Source organism: Chiloscyllium plagiosum, chromosome 4 (assembly GCF_004010195.1).
Source record: "Chiloscyllium plagiosum isolate BGI_BamShark_2017 chromosome 4, ASM401019v2, whole genome shotgun sequence".
NCBI lineage: Eukaryota > Metazoa > Chordata > Chondrichthyes > Orectolobiformes > Hemiscylliidae > Chiloscyllium > Chiloscyllium plagiosum.
This window is the reverse complement of record NC_057713.1, coordinates 101,727,233-101,744,411: the sequence shown is the minus strand read 5'-3', so window position 1 is coordinate 101,744,411 and position 17,179 is coordinate 101,727,233. Positions and strand designations below refer to the sequence as shown.

Genomic DNA, 17,179 nt, shown 5'->3' with positions numbered 1-17,179 from the left:
CCCAACACTGAACCCTGCGGGACACCGCTTGTCACCGGCTGCCATTCCGAAGAAGAACCTTTTATCCCAACTCTCTGCCATCTGTCAGACAGCCAATCCTCAATCCATACCAGTAGCTCACCTCGAACACCATGGGCCCTCACCTTGCTCAGCAGCCTCCCATATGGCACCTTATCAAAGAACTCAAACAGGTTTGTCAGGCACCACCCCTCCTTACTAAGTCCATGTTGACTTGTTCTAATCCGACCCTGCTCTTCCAAGATTTAGAAATCTCATCCTTAATGATGGATTCTAGAATTTTACCAACAACCGAGGTTAGGCTAATTGGCCTATAATTTTCCATCTTTTGTCTTGATCCTTTCTTGAACAAGGGGGTTACAACAGCGATCTTCCGATCATTCGGGACTTTCCCTGACACCAGTGACTTTTGAAAGATCTCAACCAACGCCTCTGCTATTTCCTCAGCCACCTCCCTCAGAACTCTAGGATGTAGCCCATCGGGGCCAGGAGATTTATCAATTTTAAGACCTTTTAACATTCCAAATCAGGATGGTGAGTGGCTTGGAGGGGAATTTGAAGGTCGTGGCGTTCTCATATACCTATAGCCTTTGTACTTCTGAATGGAAGTGGTGACCGGTTCAAAAGTGCTGTCTAAGGATCTTGGGTGAATTTACATAAACTATCTTGTAGATGTTGTGGTTCTGTTCGCCGACCTGGGAATTTGTGTTGCAGACGTTCCGTCCCCTGTCTAGGTGACATCCTCAGTGCTTGGGAGCCTCCTGTGAAGCGCTTCTGTGATCTTTCCTCCGGCATTTGTAGTGGCTTGAATATGCCGCTTCCGGTTGTCAGTTCCAGCTGTCCGCTGCAGTGGTCGGTATATTGGGTCCAGGTCAATGTGCTTATTGATTGAATCTGTGGATGAGTGCCATGCCTCTAGGAATTTCCTGGCTGTTCTCTGTTTGGCTTGTCCTATAATAGTAGTGTTGTCCCAGTCGAATTCATGTTGCTTGTCATCTGCGTGTGTGGCTACTAAGGATAGCTGGTCGTTTCATGGCTAGTTGGCGTTCATGTATGCGGATTGTTAGCTGTCTTCCTGTTTGTCCTATGTAGTGTTTTGTGCAGTCCTTGCATGGGATTTTGTACACTACATTGGTTTTGCTCACGCTGGGTATCGGGTTCTTCGTTCTGGTGAGTTGTTGTCCGAGAGTGGCTGTTGGTTTGTGTGCTGTTATGAGTCCTAGTGGTCGCAGTAGTCTGGCTGTCAGTTCGGAAATGCTCTTGATGTATGGTAATGTGGCTAGTCCTTTGGGTTGCGGCATGTCCTCGTTCCGTTGTCTTTCCCTTAGGCATCTGTTGATGAAATTGCACGGGTATCCGTTTTTGGCGAATACATTGTATAGGTGTTCTTCTTCCTCTTTTTGCAGATCTGGTGTACTGCCGGAAGCAGCAGATTCAAACCACTACAAATGCCAGAGGAAAGATCACAGATGCGCTTCACAGGAGGCTCCCATGCACTGAGGATGTCACCTAGACAGGGGACGGAACGTCTGCAACACAAATTCCCAGCCCGGCGAACAGAACCACAACAACGATCACCAGAGCTACAAATCTTCTCACAAACTTTGAATATCTTGTAGATAGTACACATAGCTACCACTGTGCATTAGTAGTGGAGAGAGTGGATGCTTGTGCCAATAAAGCAGGCTGCTTTGTCCTAGCTGGTATCCAGCTTGAGAGTTGCTGGGGTTGCATTCTTCCAAGGCAATTGGGGAGCATTCTATCACACTCATGGCGTGTCTTGCAGATGGTGAACAGGCTTTGAGGAGTCAGGTGATGAGAGTTAATCCACACAGTATTGCTAGCTTCTGACCAGCTGTAGTAGCCAGTGTAGTTATATGGGGAGTCCAGTTGAGTTTCTGGTCAATGATAACCCCCAGAAAGTTGGTAGTGGGGGAATTCAGTGATGATAACACCATTGAACACCAAGGAGTGGCGATTAGATTGTCTCTTATTGGTGATGGTCATAGACTGGCATTTGTGTGGCACAAATGTTACTTGCCACATGTCAGCCCAAGCATGGATACTGTTCAGATCTTGTTGCATTTGAACACTGATTGCTTCAATGAGGAGTGGCGAATGGTGCTGAACATTGTTCGCCAATGATTGTGCGTCCCCACTTCTGACCTTATGGTGGAGGGAAGGTCATTGATGAAGGAGGAGGCTGAAGATGGTTAGGCCAAGGACACTACCCTGAGGAACTCCTGCACAGAGGTCCTGAACTGAGTGATTGACCTCCAACAATCACGACTATCTTCCATCCTCCTGTGTCAGGTAGGATTACAATCACTGATACCCATTGATTCCAGTTTTGCTAGGGCTCCTTGATACCATACTCCGTCAAATGCAGTTGATTTCAAGGGCAGACAGTTTCACCTCACCTCTGGAATTCAGCACTTTGGTACATATTGAACCAAAGCCATTATGAGGTCAAGAGCGGAGTGGCCCTGGCAGAACCCAAACTGGGCACCACTGAGCAGGTAATTACTGAGCAGGTACTGCTTGATAGCACTGTTGGTGACACCTTTCATTCCTTTACTGATGGTAGAGAGTAGACTGATAGGGCTGATATTGGCTGGGTTGGATTTGTCCTGCTTTTTATGTACAGGACATACCTGGGCAATTTTCCATATTGTCGTGTAGACACCAGTGTTGTAACTGTACTGGAACAGCTTGGCTAGGGCAGTGGCAAGTTCAGGAATACAAGTCTTCAGGACTATCCAGAACGTTGTCAGGGCCTGTAGTCTTTACAGTCTCTAGTGTCTCCAACTGTTTCTTGATATCATGCAGAGTAAATCAAACTGGCTGAAGACTGGCACCTGTAATGCTGGGGACCACTGGAGGAGGCCAAGTTGAATCACCCACTTGGCCCTTCTGGCTGAACACTGCCACAAAAGCTTCAGCCTTATCTTTTGCACTGATGTGCTAGCCTCTTCCATCATTGAGAATGGAGATATTTGCAAAGCCTCCTCTACCAGTAAGTTGTTTCATTGTCCACAATCATTCATGACTGGATGCAGCAGGACTGCAGAGCTTAGATCTGATCCGTTGGATATGGGATCACTGAGCTCTGTCTATCACTTGCTGTTTACGCTGTTTGGCATGCAAGTAGTCCTGTTTGGTGGCTTCACCAGGTTGATACCTCATCCTCAGGTATTCCTAGTATGCCCCCCTGCAATCTCCATTGAGGCAGGGTTGCTGCCCGACTTGATGATAATGGTTGAGTGGGGGATATGTCAGGCCATGAGGTTACAGATTATGCTGAATTCAATTCTGCTGCTGTTGATGGCCCAAAGCAGCTCATGGATGGCCAGTCTGGAGTTGCTAGATCTGTTTGAAGTCTGTCTCATTTAGCACGGTGATAGTGCAACACAACACAACACAACGGAGGTTATTTGCAATCTGAAGGCGAGACTCTTGTCTCCATAAGGATTCTGCAGTGGTAACTCTGGACAGATGTTTGCAAAACAAGTGTGTTTTACTCTCCTGTTGGTTCCCTCCCCACCTGCTGCAGACCCAGCATAGCAGCTATATTCTTTAGGACCTGACCAGCTTGATCAGTAGTTCTGCTGCTGAGTCACTCTCGATTAAGAACACTGAAAAGCCCCACCCAGAGTACATTTTGTGCCCTTGCCATCCTCAGTGCTTCCTCTAAGTATTGTTTAACATGGAGTACTAAATCATCAGCTGAAGGAGGGCGGTACATCGTAATCAGGAGGAGGTTCACCCGCCCATGTTTAAGCGAGTGGGCAAAGATCTGTAAAACGGAATATAATATGGGAAAATGTGGTTTGTCAATTTTGACAGGAAGAATAAAAAGCATATTATCCAAATGGTGAGAAACTGCAGGCCTTGAAAGATACAGAGGGATCTGGGTGTTCTAGTGTGGACTCCGAAAAAGTTAAACATGCAAGTAATTAGGAAAATTACTACTACTGTTAAATGTTACCATTTATTGCGAGGGAAACTGAATACTAAAATAGGAAGTTGAGCTTCAAGACATTGATGTATGTATTTTTAAAAAGACAGTCTCTGCTTTAATGACTCACTACACTAGGAGCTCCACAGACTCCTCAAGATTTCTGTGCAATACATGTTTCTGCTATCAATCCTAAATCTCCTCTTAATCTAATATCATACTGATGTGTATTTATGAATCTAACCAGACATGAACAAGTGGAGGATACAATAAACATAATCAAGGTGAAGATTAACTCTCACATATGGAGCTGAATGGAGTGCACAAATCATAACATTTAAATTAAAAGTTAAAAACTTTTGCTTTCAATTCACTAAAACAGAACGAAAACAGCCACATCTCAGTGGTGTTACGATCCTAGATTGATCGAATAGGAGCATCACCTTCTGGTGCAGTTAAAAATATCAGCCCTAGCCAATCCAAGAATGGATTCAATTCATTCCATACAACTAAACCAAGAGAAAGGTTAATTACAGCATCAATATCAAGAAATACTCATCACCAGGCATGCCACAGCTGAAGCATACACCCATCAAGAAAAGCATGTCCTATTTTCATATAGTCTTCCCTTTATTCACCTTGCAACAAGGGAATGTTTACATTTTACATAGATTAAGTTCTTGCAGAGGCCACTGTTTGCAAATTGGCTACTGCATTTCCCACAGTATAATAGCGACTACATTTTTACACTTAATAGAAGAAATATTGCAGTCAAAGATACGCTTTGCACTTCAAGTGCTTCCTAAGTCATAATGTGAACCTTAATTATTTGATGATATTCACATTTTATGCTGCACAAAGTGCATGTCACAAATCACATCACAAAGAATGATTCTATTTATTAGTCAATACATTCTGCTCCAATCATTTCAAAGTAAAAAGGCAGATTACAGCCTGGAATCTCTTGTTTTACCGAAGTGGGGGAGGGATTAATTGGGGTGTTAATTTGTTTACAACATGGCTAAATTTTCCATATTGCATTTGTCAATTGTCAATTCAAATATCAAATGCACTGAATTTAAGAGCATTCTAAGTGTGTTGCCTCCCCTCTGGCTAATCTTTCTACAGCTTCTTTTTAAATACAATGGAGAGTTTAAATAAATAATGTATTAGGGTCAGTGAATTCAATCTAAGAAGCGGATTTGCAGCACAGGAATTAACAGGGAGAGTTCCGGGTGTAGAGTCCTGGAAAAGGAATTAATTTTCAGCAGGTAACAAAAATCATGTTGGTATTTCCTCTGGTTGTGCAAAATATTCAACAGTTCATAGACTGAAGTCTCATGAAAGTAAAATTAACCAACATGAGAAAAGAAACTTTCTTTCCCCACCACTGAACTTCATTGTGTTTTAACAATAAAATGGTGATTTTAAAAAAAAATGATAATCTAGAATATGCCTGAAAGGATGGTGAAAATAAATAACAGTCAAAAGGAAACTGAATAAATATTCAAAAAGAGAGAATCTTTTAGGATAATTTTGTTTTTTTTGGGGAGGGGGAAGAGAGGAAAAAAAAAAGTGAGGAAGCTGGGGGAAAAAAAGAACTGTTTCCACTCCCAAAAGAATTGACACAGGCCTCCTTTCCTGCCCTATGATTATTAGGCACAATTAATAATTTAAAATCTCCTACACTGACTTTTTTTTAACATCAGTGTGTAAAACAAAGATAGAAGTTTGTCAAAAATGAAACAGCTTCATTGTTCCCTTTAGGTTTTTGGAATTTTCAAAGTTTAAATTCTAAATCATTAAAAACGTTTTTCTATTGAAAACATTAGGAGGGCAAAATGCATCTGCCATGTTAGATGCATTATAAATCTGCACATGTGCTTTGTTTTGTTTTGTTTCACAGCAGACAGTGGAAGGAAGATGCAAAATTAAAGAGGAGTTGTGATGAGAATGTGGTCACCAACAGGAGATTGGGAAAGTGGGAGGTAAAATGTAAGGGAGATGAAATCTTTGAGGAAGAGGTCCATTACGGCTGGTGTGGAGGCAAAAGCAGTAGGTGAAAGAGATGGGATCACAGGAAAAACAAATGAAAATCATGGGCTGTTTTATGCTTGGAATAACCTTGGAGTAACAACAGAATTTAACAAAGAAGAGGACTGGAATAAAAGTCATGATTTTATCAAATTTCACAGTTGGTAACAAAGCTAGTTATGTACCAATTGCCTCAAATCTGCAGTGATCAAATGCAAAACTCACTGTAGTAACATATGTTGCAAAGAGATATGCAATTTTACAAGATTTAAACTATTGCAATTGCCAGAATACAATTTACAAACAGCAATGATACATTTTCTGTACATTTAATGTCTACAGATATTTATTAACAAGAATTTTTAGAAAGCTTTCAAAGGCTGTTATTGGCTATCTTGAATTCAGTCATTGGCCGATTGGGCCAATAAGGCCCCTAGATATTGGTTCATTTACAAATGACTTAAGTCACTCCAACCTTGCAGTGCAACTGAAAACATTTAAATCCCACCTGCAAACTATCTTGCAGTATGCTCACTTTATAAACAGTACTGCATTATCTTCTTACCTCAAGTATGTTCCGTAGAGGAAAAACAGAGACATCATGAGCCCATTTAAAATAAAAACAAATGTTACATAAAAGTAGGCAGGGTCTCCCATTCCTATTAAATAAAAAAAAATGCTTTAGATCACTACCTAAACAAACATTTAAAAACAAGGAATAAAGATAGTGTCAGACATTCAGAACTTGCCTTCACAACTCTCCACAGGGCTGAAGCCCTTTCCTCGGTCCACACGCCAACATGTTTTGGTTGAAATGCCAAGGAAGTCTGCAACAGTGATGTAAATACGATACCAGCTGCCGAGTACTACCTACCCAGAGAAGAAGTCAGGTTTTCCCCATCATGTGTGTCAATTTTAAACTAAATATCATGCCACATTGTTGTTACCAGCAATAGCACTGAAGACACTAGACTTCTAAATAATAAAACACTGATAATAATGCTATTATGCAGGTATAAATTAAAATTGACATTCGATGGAGACATACAATAATAATTTATTAATGAGGCAATAATTATTGTTTTTAGTCAAAGGGTTACTTTAGTTAATGTTTAAAGCTTTGACCATGTAGTCAGTAATAAACAAAATCATCAAAGCATGTGGGAACCACAGATATAGAGAAATTAATAACAAATTAGACATACAGATTGTCAAAACTAGCTGCATAGAAGGACTGTGTGAAACAAAGATAATGTCAGACACATGGATACTGAAGTGTTGGAATTGTTAATATGTACACTGTAAGCTATATAATATCTGAAGGTCTTCTGTAAACCACTAGAGTGAACTTTACACTTAGTGTAATAGTTACACTTAAACTATCACCTTTTCTCCTGAAGCCTCCTGAATTTGTCAATCACAATTAAACCATCAATTCCAGCTGAGTCAGAAGATGGTGGGTTTGCATCATTAGGATCTGAGCAAAGAAACCAGCTTGATACTACAGTCTTTGGAGATATGACAAGGGTGAAGGGTGCACAAGATTTATCACAAAACATGATGTGCAGTAGAGTTCTGAATCAGTTAGTTTGTGAAGTTTGTTAGGCTGAGAAGAGCAGAGAAAGAATATAGCACAGGGAGACAATAAAAAAACACCTGAACTACTTCTTCACTTTCACTTTGCCTAATTAAACACTTGTCCTGCTGAAGTGACTGATGTAATATTTGTTTTGGTTTGAAATTAGGTATCAACAGATAACCTACCTCTGGATAAAGATTGAATCGCTTCAAGGTGTTGATAACCAAAGGATATTCAGTCAATCCATCATTCATTATGTTACTTAAACCTTCACAATAGGAAGGCGCTTCAATGATGGTCTTAAAGAAAGAATAATACAAGCCCTAAAACGAGAAAATATATTTGCAAGCATTACATGATAAGTGCAGACTGTTCCCTAAACAAACAAAATGCCAAAAGATTACATTCTTTTCCAAAGCAATCCATCAGAATTCTATGGATAAATATTTCCTGCAATGCTACAAATTTTCAATTTGGTAATAATTTCCTGACGACTCCATTTAATCGCCCTTCCTTTCTGCACTGTAGCTTCTAACATTTCCATTGTTTTGGAAGATAAGGGTCAACAAAATTCTACCTATTAAAAAGTTCATTCATGTGATGTAAGCATGGCTAGTTTGGCCAGCATTTACTGCCCATCTCTAATTACCCCTGAGAAGGTGTTAGTGAGCTGCCTTCTTGAACCACTGAAGTCATGTGCTGTAGGTAGACCCAGAAAGCCAGTGTGCTGGGAATCCCAGGATTTTTTGACACAACAACACTGAAGGAATAAATGATGTATTTCCAAGTCAGGATAGTGATTGGTTTTGAGGGCAACATACAGGTATTGTTGTTGTTACCAGGTTTCTGCTGCTCTTATCTTTCTGGATGATAGTGGTCATGATTTTGGATGGTTTTGTCTAACAGCCTTGCTGAATTTCATATGGTTTTCTTTCTCAACATGAACAGAATTCATTATTACATCAACAGATGATGGATAGCCTCTGTTCAAAAGGATAGATAGATATACATTCTTACAAACTGCAATCACATCTGTGCTATCACTCTCTGTCCAACTGTAGCAAAGGTTTGCACATGACAATCTGGGAGAGTTGTACATCACACAGCATCCACAATGGGCTTCACTGTTCTTGGTTCTTCTTCCTTTGCCCACAGAGATTAGTAAAAGCTGAATGCTCCTAAATATTTCCAGGTTGCTATGTGTTAAATGTTCCCCAATTAACATCCTTGAACATATTCTTCCATGGCATCTGATGAGACGAGAAGCCAATTTCAACATTTATAGCCAGTCGATGATTAGAAATACCAATAGCAAGCTCCTGGTTGCTTAGTTTCATTAATGACCTTTGTCACAATAACTTATTTCAACTAAGTGAACAACAATGAAGTAAACTGCTTCCATTTTCAGGAACTACAAATACATGGGTAGTGGGGAACACAGCAAGTGTTAGCGTAGATAACAGTGACAAAACAGCAATACATTGGAAGCACAAAGATCTATACCCATAACACTCAATTCAAACAGAAGCTCAAAATCATAAAGGGGAATCACCTTCAATTTTCCCATTTTAATTATAATATGGTGGCACATCAATCTTCAAATGCAACTTCAAAATGCAACCTTAAGGATGCAAAATTATTCTTTGCAACCTTTCATATTTCACAAGCACAATTCTCCTGCTTCTGTAATGTGGTGGGTGCAAAATACAGGAGACTTGGAGCTAACAAAGTGGTTCCCTTCACAGAAACCCAGTACAGTATATTTTAGCAGAACAGCAGAGACTAATAGGGTTAGAAATAGGGTCAGTCAATGGCAATTCCAAAATTTCAGAGCACCAAATATCAGTTACCTCATACCCTGGCTGCTATTTAGCTGACTCATCTGGCTAGGTGAAGAATGGTAGCCTACTTATACTGCAGTTCCAGAGCTTCATCAATAATGCAGATCAAATGCTTACCATCTCAGTGCGAAAAGCCATTTCCCTTTCTAGCGTTGAAAGGTGAGAGAAATGTCGATTATTTTCAAAAAGACTAGATATATGGTACCTAAGGTAAATTAGAGCAAAATTAGAATGTTCTCAACTCTGGAAGCAATGTTTAAAAAATATTCAATAAAATTGCTGTTGATTTAGCAGACATGTTAATTCGAATGAGGATCTAAAATTTGAATTTAGGCAACAAAATATGTAGATTTTTATTATAACAAAATGGTTTCTCAATTTAAAAGAATACTATAAAATGGCCTGTGAACCATACTGCTGATTTGCAGAATTAAGTTGCAGTTCAAAGATAAGAAGACAATAGAGTTTTCAAAAGATGAATACTAACACATTAATTGACCATTTGAACGACCTTGAACCAGTACATGGCATGACAATTTACATAAATAAGATATCTTTTAGCATAGAATACCATTGGATTAGCCTGTCTTCAATCATATCACCTTATTATGGTTGTTTGGACCGTTCTTATAATTAAGAACCTTTTCCAGGAAAGGTCATTGGAATAACTTGCTGTAAATCATGTCACCTTATTATATGTGATTGGTCTTTCTTGTAATTAAGGCTGTACTATTTCTTAAAAAAACATATAAATAATGTGTAATTTTCAAGTGTAATTGCACAACTTCACCCCGGAATACGGAAGCTTCAATCTTTGTTATGCTGGACAGAATAAACTAATGAACCTTGCTTTTTGAATAGATCGCATTTGTCGATTCCTTTGACAAATCTTGAACCAAGAGGCCCCTCTTAAGGGGACGCAGATCTTCACGATCACTTGTCTTGTAACTAACAACCTTAGAAATATGAGCAGGTAGAGACCATACATATCCACGAGCCTGAAGTGCCATTCAATAATATCATAGCTGAAACTTCTACCTTCTTGCCACTTTCCTGTCTATCCTCATATTTTGATTCCTGAGACTATAATTACCGAATCAATTTCAGACCTGAATGTACTCAGTGACTAAGCACTCACAGCTAAATGGGATAGAGAATTCTAAAAATTCATAATGCTCAGTGAAGAAATTTCTCTTCATCTTAGTGCTAGACAGTGCCCCCCCTTGAGGTTATGATATCTAATAACCAGACCCTCCAGTGAAGGGTCTTTCAGTATCTATTCTGTCAAGCCATCTAAAAATGTTTTAAAAATCTAACTGGTAAATGTTTTCAAACAATATATTCAAAGCTCCAACCTCATATGCTGGAAGATAACTATAGAGAACTGAAGAAAAGTAAGTAACTGAAAGCAAGCACATTATGTCCCCAGGCTTGATATGTACATGAGGTGGAAGAACTGGTTTTGTTTGTTATATGGCTGAAAACTATGGTCTATTAATTTAAGCAATTCAGATGGATAATACTCTTTAGCCACTTGATATCATTATTTTAAAAGGACATAATGGAGCATCTTCCCTGACAACATCTAGCCCATTTTCCAGTAACTAAGTTGATCAACAGGTTGGTAACAATGTGAATATAAACCATTCCCGAACTTTGCCCTAAATTGGTTTCTCACATCATGTGCGCTTTACTTTTGTTCTCCAATCTAGTTAAACCTTGAAGATTATCATGAGAACAGATTATCTACATTTATCTCACTGCAGGTACTTACTGTCCACAGACTTATTGCAACAGTGACTACATTTCAAAAACATTCTGGGTCAGTTTGAAATCATTTCCATAGCCTCTTTCATGTATATTTATTTTTGTTTCACATTTGTCAAGCATGAAATGCCTTTAACAAATTGACAGTGATCTCTTGATCAACCATGCTTGCATGAACACTTCCTAATTTTATTAGGAATTAAGCTTTAAGAGAAGACCTTCAGGTATTATATTGCTTACAGTGTACATACTAACAATTCCAACACTTCAGTATCCAAGTGTCTGACATTATCTTTGTTTCACACAGTCCTTCATGGGCATTTTCTATCTTGCTCAAAGCCTTAGTGTGGCTTCTATGCAACTAGTTTTGACAATCTGTATGTCTAATTTGTTATTAATTTCTCTACATCTGTGGTTCCCACATGTTTTGATAATTTTGCTTATTACTGACTACATGGTCAAAGCTTTAAACATTAACTAAAGTAACCCTTTGACTAAAAACAATAATTGTTGCCTCATTAATAAATTATTACTGTATGTCTCCATCAAATGTCTTGGTTTATGTTGAACAAAGGAAGTACATTTTGAAACATCCACACTGACTACTAGTCCTCTCACAAAAACTACCACATCTCACTTCTATTGTTTCTAAGTATTTAATAAAGATATTTTAGTACATTAATTATCTTCTCTGTTCATTATGCATTTGGGTTCCTGAGAATTTAGACTTCCTCCCTGCCTATCCGTCTTGTTCTGGTGTTTTTCCATGCATTGGGCTCCTTTCCAGGTCTCTCGGTGCACCATTCTCTTTTTATGCTGCAGCAGTTTAAATTTCTCCCAATTCTCTTAAGTCTTCTTATTTTCCCACTCCAGACTTCATTCAAAACAAATTCCCAAACTTAATTTAAACATATAATTGGGACAAAATTTAACTTGTGCTTAATTTGACAGCATCTCACTAAAATTTAAAAAATGAGATTTTTATTTAAAATGGACATTGCCTCATAAAACGTTACACAACCACCTATTGAGAAACAGAACAAATATCAGCACTACTATGTTTAACCGTGTGTTGTAACAAATTTAAGTAGTAATTGCTGTGGGAAAATAGTATCTATTTTGAATAACTTCACATATCCAAACCCTGTCTCCCCAAAACTCCTGGAAAAGCAAATGAATTGTTAAACTGGCATTCAAACACTGTAAAATACACCATCAGCTGATACTGCCAGTTCTGATAACCCAGTAATAAAGCTATTCCTTTACTATACTCTGTATTCTTCTCACTTGGCTTTTAAAAAAAATCTTCAGCTAAATGCCAACTATTTCATAAATACTGCTTTTACCTATATAAAAAAAACGCAAACTACCTAATCTGTAAATAGTTTGTGCTATTTCTTGAAACTTGCTAAGCTTACAGAAGTGAATACTTGAATAACACCATGGAAATTAGTCTCCACCTGATCCTATTCCTTAGGTTAAGTAACATAACTTATGCACAAGGGTCCTAACAAATTGCTTTGTCACATTAAAATTATTCAAAGAGCAAGTCAACTGTTTTATTAAGCCAAAACTCATCCAATGCAAGACATTAGCAACTATTCTCCAGGTTAGACTACCTAAAACTCCAAAGCAGATGTCTGCAAAAGAATCAATTAACACTTACCAATGTAAAATTCCTGCTATGATAGCTGTAAAAGAGAAAAGACCAGAAGTAGGTTAAAAGTGAAAGGACTTAAACTATTCCTAAAATTTGCAGACGCCTGTCTTCTCAAACATTCGACATAATATTTAAAAGCTGTGTGGGTTGCAGTTAGTAGCACAGGAGATTTAGAACTCAGAAGGAAGTTGTTTAGTCCATCATGTCAACCAACAATATTATCCAGTCTAATCCATGTTCCAACCTGTATACAAGTGTACATCCAAGTCATTTTTTAAAAATTGTATTGCTGGTTTTGTCTCATCAACCTTTAAAGCAGTGAAATCCAGAATCCCACCACCCCTCCAGTGAAAATAGATCACATTCTCGCAAACATTTCACCAATAACTTTTAAACCTATGCCCGATTATTGACTATTCTGCCAATAAATTAAGGAGTAGTAAGACTTGACATTCCCTTTAAGCCATGTGGCCACTCAGACTCCATGCATGCTGATTGGTGCGCAGATACATTGATCAATGGCTCCAGAAGCCACTGCCACACTCAAATCTCAGGAGATCCTCCATCATTGAGGAAGGATGTTGTTGAACTTGAAAGGGTTCAGAAAAGATTTAAAGGATGTTGCCAGGGTTGGAAGATTCGAGCTATAGGGAGAGGTAGAACGGACTGGGGCTGTTTTCCTTGGCGGCAGGTGGGGAGAAAGAGTCCAGAACTAGAGGGCATAGGTTTAGGGTGAGAGGGAAAAGATATAAAAAAAAACCTAAGGGGCAACTTTTTCACACAGAGGATAGTGTGTGTATGGAATGAGCTGCCTGGGGAAGTGGTGGAGGCTAATACAATTGCAATATTTAAATGGATGGGTACATGAACGGGAAGGGTTTGCAGGGATACGGACTGGGTGCTAGGGTGGGAATAGATTGGGTTGAAATATCTGGTCGGCATAGAAGAGTTGGTCCGAAGAGTCTGTTTCCATGCTATATAGCTCTATGACTATCTATTCACTTCTTTTCTCCTCTCTCCCAGTTGCATGGTGGATTCTAATTTCTCCACCATTTGTTCTCTCTTAATCCCTCCCATGCATTTTCACTTCCACACTTAAAATTCCGTCCCCCTTCCTTATTACTAACAAGATAATGGTGCCAACTATTATCCCAACCGGTTCCTTGCCCCGTTGCTGTCTCATTTCCCTCAATTAACAGCTATTTCCCCAACTCTCTTCATATTCAGTGCTGCTCTCCAGTCCCTATTTTTTTTAAAATTCCAAATATTCATCCCCCCCCAAACAACCACAGATTCCTCTGCCTTAAAAATATCCAATTCCTACACTTGTGCCACCTTCTGTGGCACTCAGAAAAACTCATCTCTGCCCTAAATGGGAATGCTTAATTGTAAAATAGTGGTCCAAGTTCTGGACTCGCCTGCAGGAGGTACACGCAGATTTTGAAAAGAACAAATGTAATCTATCAAAAGGAGAGAGAGGGCAAGAGACAATACAGAGAACTACAGACTAGTTAGCCTATCATCAGTAATGGGAAAAATGCTACAGTCTATTATAAAAAATGTGAGAACAGAACATTTGAAAAGCATTAACAGAATTAACAAAGTCAGCACCATAAGATGCTGGGCAGTAGCAGGTGGGTCAGAGAGCTAAGCAGTTCGAAAGGACAAATCATACATTGGCCTACATTGCAGGAGGATTTGAGTTCAAATGTTGGGATGTTTTACTGCAGTTGCACAGGGTCTTGTTGAGATCACATCTAGAGTACTGTATGCATTTGCACCCCCTAAGAAAAGGATATATTTGCCATACAGAGTGCAACAGAAGTTCATTAGATGGAATTGCAGGACTGTACCATGAGAAGAGGTTAGTTTGACTGGGTCAACATTCTCTGGCATTTAAAAGAATGAGCGAGGATCTGATTAAAATATATAAAATTCTAATGGGCTGGACAGTCTAGAAAACAGGGAGAATGTTTTCCCTTGTTTTGGGAGTCTGGAACTGAGGGATACAATATCAGGGTATGGAGTAGATCATTTAAGGAGATGAGAAAAATTTTTTTACACTCAAAAAAGACAGTGAACCTGGGAAATTCCCTACCACAAAAGGCTGTGGAAGCCAAATTATACAACATATACGAGAGAGAGAGAGAGAGAGATATTGTTTTGGATTTCAAAAGCAAAGGCATAGAGATAGTGTCCCATGACACTGAGATAGAGATCAGCTATGACCAGGTTGAACTCCTGCTTCTAGTTTCTACATTAACAATCTAGGAAACTTCTTTTCAACAGCTTTCTTAAATCAAGAGACCAAACTCTCTCATACTCGAGACATGATCTTACAAAGAACACTATAACTGAAGCATAATATCAGTTTTAAATGTTCGTCCTCATTTTAAAAGGACATCGGATTATACTTCCTAATGACTTTCCGCGCCTACATAAAAAGGTACAAGTTTTTGTAACTCATGCCATTAAACACCCCCCCGTTCACCATGGAATTCTGCAGCCGTTCTCTGCATGTAATACTTGGTTTTTATTATCTTTGCTAAAATGAACAATTTTCATCCTTTCCCCACATTATACATCTGCCAGGCTTTTTGCCAACTCACTAAACTAATCTATAATCGGCACACAATATTTGTAAGTGCCGTTCGCAATATGCTTTCCTAGCTATCCACGAATCATATTCAAATCTAGCTGCGCCTTCACTCCCCTCATTTAGGTAACTGATATGAATTTGCCAAAGTTGAGACTCCAGCACAGATCCGTGCAAGACGCCATACAGTCAGTCAGAAAAAAAAAGCCTTATTTTGCAAATTCTGCTTTCTGGAAGCCACTCAAACTTCAACTCATGCTGTGCATTACCCTTACAGTATCAGCTCCTTCTTTGCACAATAAACTTTCATAAGGCACCGTGTAAAATTTCCCAACTCCTCCCGATTCACATTCCACCACCACCCCCCTTCCAGCTCCCCGCATCCCCAGCCCCTCACCCAGGACTATGGTAGTCCCCAAACTGCTCAGTGCCGAGTCGGTGAGTCCTAGCGGCCCTCGGATGCCGGTTACCCATTTGCCGGATTGTCCCACAGCGGACGGTTTATTCTTAGGGACCGCACACTCCTTTCGGCGCTCCCGCCGTGGGCTGGCAGCTTTGGTTGCGGGCCTGTTCCCAGAAGGCGGGCAACGCTCCTTGTCCTCGGCCAGGGCACGGCCCCGGCTCCAGCTTCGGGTCTTCACTGCCATATCGGTCCGGCCAGCCTCACACCCCTCAGTGCGCCTCCTGCTGTTGCCGGGCCGAGGCCCAACCTGAGCCTCAGGCTCTGATTAGCGGCTGAGGCCGGAGCTTCGAGCTCTCTGGGCCGGCGAGAACATCCACCGTCACCACGGCAACATCATCAATGACAAGGACATCACAAGCCAGCCAAGAGATTCCGAGCTCTGAAATAGCCAAGTCAGCCAGACCTCCCAGTCTCCGCAAACAACCCAACCCATCCACTCTTCTCCTAGCAACCAGCCGCTTCCTAACAACTGCCCTCCTCTTCGTAACCAGGCTCCCCCTAACAACTATCATCCTCCTAGCAACCAGTTGCCCTTAGCAACCAGCCTCCTCCTAACAACTGTTCTCCACTTAGCAATCAGTTGCCCCTAGCAACCAGCTGACCCTAGCAACTAGTCTCCTCCTAGTTGAAAGCCTCCCTTCCTCAGCAACCGGCCTTTTTTGCCCAGTCCAGAATTTCAGTTCAGCCTCACTCCCCTCATACTGGAATGCCCAGTTTAAATCGAGCTTCTTCAGATGCCTCTGAAGTTGGGACACAATACAAGACAGTGTGAAGGGTGAGAGCATACTTCATTCACACTTAATGCACAGGCCAAAGTTTGTGACTTAAATATACACCAAGCATAAAAACCTGGAAACAGGAGGCCATTCAAGACTATGGGATATAGGTAAAGCAGTGTTGCTTCTACATACATAATTGCTTCTGCAAGTTGATGAACTAACCTACACCATTGTATAATTGTTTCAGCCAAGAGCTGAGTTATCAAAAATTTGCATACAAAGATGAAACTATATGAAGGTGTGAGATTATAGGTAAAGCAATGTAAATTTCTGCAAACATAATAGCTTATGCAAGGTAAATGAACTAACACCAGTGTACAATCGTTTCAGCCAAGAGTTGAGTTAACAAGAATGAAAACTATGTGAAGAAAATATGTAATTGCTTTTGCATTTGCTAAAATGTGCATGCAAGAATGAAATGTACCTGCAAACAATGGAAGATGTTACAGACAAATAGATAAGGTGCAAAGAACATTGAGTTATG

The 17,179-nt window shown here is 39.9% G+C and overlaps 1 protein-coding gene across 2 annotated transcripts in view; it reads right to left on the bottom strand.

Annotated features, from left to right (window-relative positions):
- Nucleotides 1–16,275, bottom strand: part of dpy19l1l (dpy-19-like 1, like (H. sapiens)) — an 80,443-nt gene extending 64,168 nt beyond the window's left edge. For both annotated transcript variants that reach the window (XM_043688761.1, XM_043688762.1), the window contains exons 1-6: nt 15,851–16,275; nt 12,864–12,888; nt 9,548–9,635; nt 7,775–7,912; nt 6,760–6,880; nt 6,576–6,669 (exon numbers count right to left, since the gene is read on the bottom strand). In XM_043688761.1, the coding sequence (XP_043544696.1) occupies nt 6,576–6,669; nt 6,760–6,880; nt 7,775–7,912; nt 9,548–9,635; nt 12,864–12,888; nt 15,851–16,100 (716 nt within the window). In that variant the 5' untranslated portion in view covers nt 16,101–16,275. The remainder of the gene's footprint in view (nt 1–6,575; nt 6,670–6,759; nt 6,881–7,774; nt 7,913–9,547; nt 9,636–12,863; nt 12,889–15,850) is intronic.
- Nucleotides 16,276–17,179: the final 904 nt, after the last annotated feature.